This window comes from Poromitra crassiceps, assembly GCF_964638095.1.
Source record: "Poromitra crassiceps genome assembly, chromosome: 2".
NCBI lineage: Eukaryota > Metazoa > Chordata > Actinopteri > Beryciformes > Melamphaidae > Poromitra > Poromitra crassiceps.
Window position 1 is genome coordinate 67,622,695 of NC_139624.1, and position 12,075 is coordinate 67,634,769.

The 12,075-nt window shown below is 44.0% G+C and overlaps 1 protein-coding gene across 1 annotated transcript in view; it reads right to left on the reverse strand.

The window, feature by feature from the left end:
- Positions 1–1,383: 1,383 nt before the first annotated feature.
- The window catches only part of cped1 (cadherin-like and PC-esterase domain containing 1), a gene marked incomplete at both ends in the record, with an annotated part of 146,348 nt that continues 135,656 nt past the window's right edge, over positions 1,384–12,075 (reverse strand). The window contains 3 exons of the mRNA XM_083662827.1: positions 1,384–1,560; positions 4,599–4,686; positions 7,138–7,239. Coding sequence (XP_083518953.1) covers positions 1,384–1,560; positions 4,599–4,686; positions 7,138–7,239 — 367 coding nt within the window. The remainder of the gene's footprint in view (positions 1,561–4,598; positions 4,687–7,137; positions 7,240–12,075) is intronic.

The window sequence follows — 12,075 nt, forward strand, 5'->3', positions numbered from 1 at the left end:
CACGTTGAACCACTTTTTACAGACTGGCTTTGTTTGATATGTCCAGGGGGCTTGCCTTTGCTGTCAGCAACGTAAGCAAAATACTTCCACATTTCGCTTCGTGCATTTGCTTTCTCAAAAAGCGTTGGGCGGCTTGCAAGACTCAAGCCGCTGCCATTTTGGTCTGGACTGAAGGACTCTGGCCAGAGTGCGAGCAGAGAGGGGAGGGGGGGGGGGGAGAGCACGCCCACACATGAAGCAGCCATACCGCTCTTCTGACAACCTAGGAACTGGTGAAATGTCTGCGATGACGGGGTCGCGCTTATACCGGAAAACAACTTTCACACATGAAGGCATTAGACCGATTTCCGGTCATTTACCGGTAATCCAAAGATCCAAAGCTGATTGGCTGAAGGACTGGCTACATCCACCCACTGAAATGACTGTGCACAGCTCGGAGTCGAGACAGATTCACAGAACGAACCAGAATGTGACGTCACGGATAGTTTTAACCCGGCTATACGAATGGGGCATGGCCAGATAATGTAAACGTCTGTAAAACTGATCAATAAGATTAGGTCCTCTCCTGTTATAGCAGTGGGCGGGGTTATCTGTTGGGGCAATGATTGGAATAAGTGTACCATCATGGCTCCGGTGCACTGAGGGGAGCCACAGTTCAAAAAGCCTCCAATTGTGTCATGGAGGCGCTGTCCAGTTGGAAGTAAAAGCGCTGGTTTAGCATTTCAACTAGCACCTTTTGTCACTTGTGGCACCAGCACACACTAATAAACAGGAAGTGCTGCGGTACTGCAGGTGTTGCAAATCACCACAAAGCAACAGCTAGTCTCCTCTGTGGATCACTGGCTTGTCGGTAGTTTGCCGTTTGGTGTTACAGAGCTGGGCCCATCAGCTCAACTACAATGCCAAATGTGGAACGTGACATGTGACGTGTTGTAGCCCCGCCCATTTCCAGCCTGAGTTAATTGTTATGCATCTGTCTCCGGTTCTGACACAGGTCCTATCTGAATTTTTGTGACCAGTGATTTAACCCCGTGTTGCCTGACTTGGTGTGAATTGACAAGGGTTGAACATGGGCCAACTAACCCTGGCCCGACCCTTGTCATTGGTCTAAAAGTGGTATCGGTTTTGCTCATGAGTTTTTAGAAGAATACGGCGAGGTTTGGCCCGTTGATCAACTTCCCAATTATATAACCTTATAAATATATAGAACCTTATGTGGGTCTGACTGTATTTCTCTGGCGGGTCTTTCATATCTGTTGGTCCTAATTAAATCTTGTTCAAAAACACCATACTCAACATGGCCATACTTGGTTACACTACAGGCCAAGCCTAATTTAGCAGCTACATATAATTGATATGTAATTCTAAAGACCATCTGAGCGATCAACCAAACATGAAATCATCTGAAGTTACCTCATGAAAATGGCAGGCACATCGTCCCTGCAGGAACTCTTTGTAGCGGCCCATGGTGATGCTAAAGGTGTCAATCACTTCGTACCCATACCGCTTTGCCGTGGCAACGATGTCGTGGTTCTCTCGGTAGAGGTCCTGAATTCCTCGCTGAAAGGTTGATAGACAAGAAACAAGCACATGTCAAAATGAGGAGCAAGGTGTTTTGAAATGTTTTGAAGTCACCCGAAAAAGTCATGAAGTCTGGGAGGCGAGTCCTGGCTGTGAACGGGTCAGGTTTCAGACAATTTAGCTTGAACTGAGTCAGTGTTTTTGTGTTTGTTGAACGAGCAGAGACATTGCTGATGTTGGCACTGGGAGCCATGGATTACTAACCGCTAATGTCTTGGACACATGCATACCACAGGCAGCTCTGTGGGACTACTTCTACAAGTTTGACGGCTCAGCAACAGAACTCCAGAGGAATATGTTCGGGGTAATGTGCAGGGTTTGACCTGGGTGAATGGATCGAGGCTTTTTTCCTGCATTCATGTCACATGGGAAAGGTGGTAGACACAAGCTTCCTACTTGAAAGCACTGTTCACCTCAGTTTTCACATGGTAAACATGTAAACATGAGGACTTGGGGGTCCATGCTGTGTTCATGTCACATGGTAAACATGGGGACTTGGGGGTCCATGCTGTGTTCATGTCACATGGTAAACATGAGGACTTGGGGGTCCATGCTGTGTTCATGTCACATGGTAAACATGAGGACTTGGGGGTCCATGCTGTGTTCATGTCACATGGTAAACATGGGGACTTGGGGGTCCATGCTGCGTTCATGTCATATGGTAAACATGGGGACTTGGGGGTCCATGGTGTGTTCATGTCACATGGTAAACATGGGGACTTGGGGGTCCATGCTGTGTTCATGTCATATGGTAAACATGGGGACTTGGGGGTCCATGCTGTGTTCATGTCACATGGTAAACATGGGGACTTGGGGGTCCATGCTGTGTTCATGTCATACAGTTTTCACATGGTAAACATGGGGACTTGGGGGTCCATGCTGTGTTCATGTCATATAGTTTTCACATGGTAAACATGGGGACTTGGGGTCCATGCTGTGTTCATGTCATACAGTTTTCACATGGTAAACATGGGGACTTGGGGGTCCATGCTGTGTTCATGTCATATGGTAAACATGGGGACTTGGGGGTCCATGCTGTGTTCATGTCATATGGTAAACATGGGGACTTGGGGGTCCATGCTGTGTTCATGTCATATGGTAAACATGGGGACTTGGGGGTCCATGCTGTGTTCATGTCATACAGTTTTCACATGGTAAACATGGGGACTTGGGGGTCCATGCTGTGTTCATGTCACATGGTAAACATGGGGACTTGGGGGTCCATGCTGTGTTCATGTCACATGGTAAACATGGGGACTTGGGGGGCCATGCTGTGCATGTCACATGGTAAACATGGGGACTTGGGGGTCCATGCTGTGTTCATGTCATATGGTAAACATGGGGACTTGGGGGTCCATGCTGTGTTCATGTCACATGGTAAACATTGGGACTTGGGGGGCCATGCTGTGTTCATGTCACATGGTAAACATGGGGACTTGGGGGGCCATGCTGTGTTCATGTCATATGGTAAACATGGGGACTTGGGGGTCCATGCTTTGTTCATGTCACATGGTAAACATGGGGACTTGGGGGTCCATGCTGTGTTCATGTCACATGGTAAACATGGGGACTTGGGGGGCCATGCTGTGTTCATGTCACATGGTAAACATGGGGACTCAGGGGTCCATGCTGTGTTCATGTCATATGGTAAACATGGGGACTTGGGGGTCCATGCTGTGTTCATGTCACATGGTAAACATTGGGACTTGGGGGGCCATGCTGTGTTCATGTCACATGGTAAACATGGGGACTTGGGGGGCCATGCTGTGTTCATGTCATATCGGAAGTAATCTGACTCAACGCAAGTAAGCTCTGTAAGCTCTGCCATTGGTGCCGTCCATTTCAGTCGGAGCAGAGTGTTTTCAAAGTACCTGTTGCTATGTGAAACAGCAACCTACGAGCTAGCAACTTGAAAATGGCAAGTTTGACTGTTTTCTTTCGCAGCGAATGAGCTATTTGGTTCCACCTAGTGTCCTCTAGAGAGAGAGTGGCATCAGCGGAGGACCAAAATGTGAGACTCATTAGCCAATGAACAGCCAGGAATGGGTCTCGCGCTACTTTTGCATGCTAAAATAAAGCTGATAATGTACAATTTGATTCAAGGGGGGGAAAACCCTTTCAGAGTACAACACAAACTGTCTATTTTGCTGCAACTCGACAGTGCTGCTTAAGCCAGGACCTTACTTCCTGGAACTCTTGAGAGTAAAAAACTGGTCCATTGGAGTGAATGGAGATGTCGGGACTCTTCTATCTATACGGCTCTGGTTCCACCAAAACAAGTCACGCAATGCTATTTCGCAAAGATTGTGATTGGTTTAAAGGGATGCAATACCAGAGAGAATACCAACGAGAGTACTGTAGGTTGAGCCAGACTTTCTCCAGCGCTAAACGAAGTGTGGAGATAGTCTGGCCAAGCGAGGCTATTCACCTTATGTAGCCCCGCCCACTTGACCCAGTTGTGTTATGACTTCCTGTCCAAAACACAGTCTGTTTTACCTGGTCACTAGTACTGTGCTGTCACAGGAAGTGTAAACACAATAGGAAGTAACTGGCTGACCCCTGTGTTGGAACATAAGGTGAATATCGGAAGAAGTGAAAGACCTGAAGAAGAAGAAAGAGGGTCCAATTGATTGGAATGCTCATATTGAAAAGTTTGCCGCTTGTGTTCTGCACTTCATCACACCAAATAGGCTATGGGAGCCCAAACGCCCTACCTGAGGCTGTCACAAGGAACACTATTGGAGTAAGTGCATGCGTGCAGTGCATACGTTGGGGGCCGTAACCAGGAAGTAACGGCGGCCTCTAGTGGTCTTTAACATAGCAACAGTCTGATATTGAAATAGTAAAGGAGAAGGCTCTTTTAACTTCGTGGTCACGAGAGACCCGGTTCGCCTGCGGATGTGTTCAGTTTTTCACCGTAACCCAAACCATAACCAAGTTGTTCAGAATGGTAATTCCCATACGACATGAATGCAGCATTGGACCCGAGGAGACGGGGGATATGGTTGTGAACGTACCAGGCTGAGAGAGCGGATGCCATCTACAGGCAGATGGAAACCCATGCCCAGAGACTTCACCACCACCATGATGTTACTGAGACCTTCTCTGAGGATGGGAGAGAGGACAGAGGATAAGGTGGGTTAGTGAATGAGGAAGTCAATGAGTGAGTGAGTGAGTGAGTGAGTGAGTCAATGAGTGAGTCAATGAGTGAGTGAGTCATTGATGGAGTGAGAAAAAGTAACACAAACCTTAAACCGAAACCTTCCCTAACCCTAAACCCACTGACTAGAACTACTAGTGTTGTCACAATACCGGATTTTCAGCACCAATACTAAATTTAAAGAGTAACTTCTCCACGCTTCTGAGCCTGTAACTCCACCCAATTTGTAAATTTAGGAAAAATGCTAAAATTCAAGGTTCTGACTGAGCAAAATGGGGGGCAGGGAAGGGCAGGAGGGGAGCGGGGTGGGGTGGCCGAGGTCATTCATTTTTGTGATTGTTTCACAGCGGTTCGAAAGCAGAAATAAATGCACACACAGCGCGACAGAGCAGCTCTCTGCATGAGACAGACAGGGGAAACCAGGGGGCATGACAAAGCGGCGATATTTGAATGACAACAACTGCACAGTGCACGCTGTTCATTGGCTGCAAGCCCACTGTGCACGCTGTTGATTGGCTGCGAGCCCACTTGGGTTTAGCAAAGATTTGGTGATGAAATTGTGGAGACACATCATTTTGGAAACACGTCAGACTGGACTGGAGAACCAATAGGAAAATAGCCAGCCAATAGGAAAATAAAGTATGTCATGAATTCTAAGAGTTGATTTTTAAACGGCAGATGACATCTTGAGCCATTTAAATCCACGATTATTTTTTTTTTAATATCAATTTGGTCTCAAATACGATATTAACACCTATTGATGTGTTTCATCATAGAGCTCAACAGTGCCCACCCACTTTTTCACAGTTCTGGTTCCACGGAACCAAGAAAACCAGCCAGCAAATGAATCGTGATTGACTATGAAACATTTCACTTGGAACAAAAACAAAAATAAAAAGGGAGGATTGGCATTCTCACATGACACTTTATTCAACTATATGTCAACCATACAATGCCTGGTTTCTACGGCACATTATAAAACGGCTCTCTCAAATCAAGCAATTGGCTCACAGCTGTGGTATATTTAGCGTATACCACGCTAATATACCACATTTATGAGAAAACAGAGAAAACTGGTAGCTAGCTAGCCTCCTAGCCTTGCAAACGGGAGCTCCGCACCACAATACCCAGAGTGCCTTGCGTTTTTTTTGCCTTGCGGTAGTGTTTACTGTCATCTCCTGCTAGTGACATCATCAGTATAGACAGCTAGTTAGCCACTAGCTAGCTAACGGCGATAGCAACGTTCGCTAGCTGCCTACCGAAATGGAAACATTCACGTTAACTAACGTTAGCACAAGCATTAGCCAACGTTAGCTAGCTAACTGCCGTTACATTAAAAAAGAAGCAACTTGAGACAAACTGTGAACTATGATCAAATCTATTTATTTTGCGTAGCAACATGTGTCAACTCTGTTGTTCTAGGAAGTAACCAAGTAACCAACAATAACAACCCGCCCCCAGCAGCCTATAGGCTATCTTCCACAAGGCTTGATCCTGTTACTCACACATTAAACAACATAGAACACACTAACATTAGCTGTTTGTCACAAAGCCTATGTTGCTATCTGACATTGTTCAGCAACTGAACAATGTCAACAATGTCTGTGCAGGGAGCCAGAGTATGATTTCTGAATAACAGCTATTTAAATTAGAGTTGTTTATTCCTTTTATATTGCAATACTTGGTAACCATTTTATAAAAGCAATAGCTCACTTCAGGCCATGATATATGCTCATTATACCACACCTAAGGGTGAAGCACGAACCTACCCTGATCTATTGCTTAAATATTCTCTAAAGATACTTCACATGTGCAGATTAAGTCATTCCCCGCCATTGACGTGTTTTTACGTCAATCTGTGTTTTCACCACCATGCGATAGGTGGCGCTCTTGGCCACCTTATGAAGTGCTACTATACTCCTAAAGTCGCCCACAAGCCAGAATTATTGTCCCACAAAAGCAGCCAGCGGAAAAAGCAACGATCTCCCTTCATTGAGGAAGCTCATAAAACACATCCAGCCTGGTGCCTCAAAGCCGTGCCAGGAACACCTTTCCCCCGAGCTCAATGCGCTGTCACACGGACTTGTGACAGCTAAGCTGAAGGGTTTCTTTCACCAGATGCTGATAAACACACACCAATCACTTCTCATGTCGGTTAGAACAGGTGCCCCCGACCGACCAGAGGAGGCGCTAGTGCAGCAACCAGGACAAATACCCTCAAACCGGCTTACCTCCCGCAGACACGAGCCGATTGTGCAGGTATGGACGGCCGACCAAGCCGGAGGTAACGTGAGGATGCGAACCTGTGCCCCTCACGTTGGTAGGCAGGGACTTGTCCTCTAGTCGTTTCTTGTTAGTGTGTGTGTGTGTGTGTGTGTGTGTGTACATCTACTTACCTCTCCAACACTTCACTTATGACGCTTAGGTGATTGGTGTTGAGCCATTGGACGCCTCCTGCCACAAGTACCGTCTGATAGGAGTTCACCAGGGGTCGCGACCTGCGGTGAGGGTCATGCAATGGTCAAACATTTCATTGGCATAACAATAACATATGGCCATATACTACAGTGCAGCTAGCATATACAGGACAGGATATACAGTATGAGGACTTTACGTCTTTAATTCAATGTCACTATGACTACACCTGTATATCCTGGGTGGTTTAACTAAAAGATAAAAAAGACAGGCTTCAAATAGCTCAAAACAAACTAATAAGGGTTATCCTTAACCTCAGTCCAAGAACGCACATTAGTCCAATTAATTTTAAAGAGTTTAATTGGCTCCCCGTTGAAAGTAGAGTTCAACAGTTAAAACTCATCATGGTCTATAAAATATTGCATGACCTGGAACTGGAACAAGATAACTAATGAAATTTAGTCTGCGAATTCTCTGAATTGAAAAAATTCTTGTTGAGTAAGCTAGAGTCACGTGCTGAGCCGTTTGTTGATGTGGTTTTTTAACTTGTGTTGGTTATACCTCTTGTTTCTTTTTATTCTTGATTGATCTATATTGTTTTATTTGATGTTATGTGTTACTGTATGTCCTGTTTTCTTAAGACCAGGGACCATGTTGGAAATAAGTGTCCGCACTTTTACATGTTATCCCTTGGATTTTGTTGTCTTTTTATATCCGTAATAAAATTCATTCATTCATTCATATACATGCTTAAAGCTCTGCTAGAACCCACAAGCATGGATAGGTACTGGAATTTGGTTCATTAGAGAGAGAGGTGGACCGAATTTTGCTGGTACCGTTTACAACCAAAAGGCTTTGATTTTTTTGGTTCCAATTACATTAAATAATCACTTGTTTCCGTGCTCTTAATTTGAAAAGACAGAAGACCAAGATAGACATGCTATAGAGAGCCAAAGTGAACATCACTTCCTGCTTCAGCACTGTACCAGAGATTTTCATCTGCCATTTATTTTCCCATAGACATTTCGTAAAATGCTTATAAAAATAGTTTTACTTGTTCAAACCAAACGGTTCAGATAACTTTAGAAACAGGAGAGACCACACAACATTTCACTCGGACCAAAACGTAAAAGAATTGCAGATTTAAAAACAATATTTTTTCGATGTTTTTCTAAGTTTTGGTCCGAATGAAATGTTCTATGGTCTCTCCCGATTCTAAATAGAGCTGAACAGTTTGGTTTGACCAAGTAAAATGTCTATGGGAAAATAAATGGCGGATGAAAATCTCCGGTACAGTGCTGAAGCAGGAATTGACGTTCACTTGGCTCTCTATACCATGTGGTATTCTGGAAGCCAATGTGAGTGGATACTTTAACAAAACAGGTATTGATGGAGAAACACAAAGCTAGCTTAACATTAATACACAATGCACTTTTTTAGTCCACTCCACTGCACTTAGATATGTGTACAACAATAATGATTAATCGATATTCCTGGTTTTGACATTTAAGGTAAAACCGATTCATCATAAGGACGAAGCATTAATTCCTGCTCAGTCAGTCAGTCAGTGAGTCAGTCAGTGAGTCAGTCAGTGAGTCAGTCAGTCAGTCAGTCAGTCAGTCAGTTAGTCAGTCAGGGAAAGCGAGGTGTCGCTTTGTGATTGCAGTGTACCTGTACAGGATCTGAGTTATTTTGTTAAAATAAGCATTTAAATAAATACATTATGTGGAATTGGAATTAACTCTATTAAAAAAACCTACAAAACTGGTGCCAGTATCTAAATAAGGAACCGAGAGACAAACGGAAATGGAAAACATTTCAAACGGTGCTCAACCCTCTCCGCAAGGCACATGGCACCCATACCGCCAGTCTAATGCTACCTTCAAGTGCTGTTGGCAATACGGAAATTACGAGTTGACCTCGCATGAATGACCAAAACATGCGTAAGTATGGGTCTGAAAGTGAGTTTTGAAAGCGAGAAATCTCATTGGTACAGTATTGCTTAACAGCACTATCAACCTCCCTGCATATATTAATGGGCATTTTTCTGATATGGGACAGTACAATTTGTTTGTCTTTCAACATCTACGTTCATCACAGGATTGTATTTTGTTATCATTTTCTACCAAAAGCACTTGAATGTGCACTATGTATGTTCTATTGATGTCTTCTGAAGTGGGACATAGGAGCTTATGGGGAGCATCGTGTATGAAGTGTACGCTGTTGTTGGCTTAACAGTTGTGCTCACTAAAAAGGCACTTTACGACCTCATCTAGTGCAGCTATATGTGGGCTTTGACCACATCTAAGGCAGAGTGAGATCTTTGCTGTGTGACAGCAGCCAACTCTTTGATCACAACAACTGATTAAGCCTGTGTGCATGTGGTGGGAGAGGCAGACATATGTCTTCACACATTTGAACACACTGTCGTGGGGCTATGTGGCATAACAGATGGATCCAGCGACAAATTAAATGATGGGGAACGTATAGCAGATTTCTCCAAGTTCAATGATCTGAATGAAGTCAATGATCTGAATGAAATTTGCCTTTTTCTGCAGTTTCAAAGCCAAGTTTCAAAGAATATTAAGGCTGCCTTTACACGGTGAAACATTCACGCAACTAGTTGCAAGTTGAAAATTGCATGAAACATAATTTACATATAACTTCTCAGTTATATGAAGCAATTCAAAAATAATCAAATCTCACGCACGATTTACAGTAATACTGTAGTTTATTTCAGTAAAATTATCTCGCTGGATTGGTAATTTTTCATCTGTTATCTTGAGTGCGTTTACAGTACATGCACTCTAATAAACTGATAATTGTAATTACATTTGCATCTTTTGTATCTTATTTCGTATCGTTTTCAATTCAGACGTATATTTTTTCCTCTGGCACTGGCTGGCTAGTTTGTTTCATAATAGTTGTCCCAGAGAATAATGTCAATATGCTGGAGGAAAAAACACAGCCTAAAAAGGTTGCAATCAATCAGTTGAAAGCGGTTGAAATGATACAGCATCAACGGTACTTTGGCTAGCTCACGTTTTTTTTTTAATTATTATCATTATTATTATTTTTCTGATTTCCCCCCATTTATACTTGGCCAATTTATCCCCATGCTGCCCTATTGGCTGCCCCGGTCGCTGCTCCACCTTCTGCCGATCTGGGGAGAGCTGAGACTAGCACCATGCTTCCTCTGACACATGCGCAGTTGCCAGCCGCTTCTTTTCACCTGACAGGAGGAGCTTCACCGGCAGGACATAGCACATGGGAGGATCACGCTATTCCCACCAGTTCCCTTACACCCCGACCAGGCCCCACAACCGACCAGGCGCTAGTGCAGAGACCAGTGGGCTGTACCACGAATGTTGTATAAGAAGATCCAGGATCTGTCCCTTGATCTGGTTTGGCTAAACCAGATAATTGCCAAGAAGCTCGATTGTAGTTAACTCGTACTACGAATGTAGTTTGCCACTCATTAAGTGGAACCAGGTTTTTCTAATCAAGTTGAGAGCACGTGCACATGAAAATGCCCATGCACTAGAGCTCGTGCCCGCAAAAGAGGCGTGATTTTTAACAACTAGCCAATCACAATGCAATATGGACTGCTCCAGCTCAGAGCCGTAGCTTTTACAGCGCCAGACACGTCTATTTCCTCATTCATTCAAAGTGCAAATCGTGAAGCTTTACTAGGCTACTGTATGTCAGAATCAAAATCCGCATTGGATATTATTAGTCTGTTCCCGAATGACTGTCTAAAGTCACCACTTTTATTCACATCAGTCATTTCTTTGAAGAGCTCAATGAATAATGAATAATAATGATCTCATGATGTGTTTAGTCGCACTGATTGAATCATTCCTATAGGCAATCAATAAAAAAAGAATGATAATAAAATAAAAAAAGGCTGCTGAACTGAATCGACACGGTACGTGCGGGCATAGATTTCATTTATAAAAAATAGCCTATTTTGTAGTCACATATATAGGCTATTGGCAGCAGAGTCGCACATCTCCATATTTCATACAAGGACTATGCTGGAAATATGAAGTTCAATCACATCATACAGGCCAAAAGCAACACAGTTGCAGCTGCAAAATGCAGGAGTACCATAGATATGAATAATCTGTGTACAGGCGATCCCATATTAAATTGCTTAGATGTAGTAGGCTATTCTAGCATGTATGACCATTTCCAACCCAACGTCAGTCTCAGCTCCGTTGCACACATGGCACCGTGCGCTTTGGAGACGTTTATGTAACCTTTTTATGCCGGTTTAGTGATATTTCTCCACTCACCATTCAGCTGCAATCGATTGGCGGGGTCAAACAACGTATCTAGGCTACTTGAGAGCACACAAATTAATATATAAAAACATCTTCCAAAGTGGTAAGTAGGGCTTAATTTAAATGTAGCCTGCAACAAGTGCAAAGCTTCAGTCCTCGATTAATTCAACAGGACTTTTTTTTTTTTTTTTTCTCCATTTGAATGCAATGTATTTTTCATATGGGGACCATATGAATGGTGACTCGCTGTTTCCAGAGAGCTGATTGGTAAGCAGGTGGGCCTTTCATGGGTTTTGATCTCATCCTCTGAACTTAACCTGCTACAAAGCACATTAGCCGTAGAGCATAAGTTTCTATGGTGATCTATCTCGGTAAGAAGTTCACTAGCGTCGTGGTACGGCAAACCTAGAGTTAAACCTGAAGTTACCTCGCTAAGCCACTAATCTTGCTTCGTGGTACACCCCACAGGACACATACCCCCAATCCAGCTTCCCACCCTCAGGCACAGCCAATCCTGCCTGTATGAACGCTCGACCAAGCCGGAGGTAACACGTGTATACGAACCTGCGTCCCTCGTGTTGGTAGGCAGGGAATCTACCGCTACACTACCCAGACGCCTGCTCAGGTTTGTTT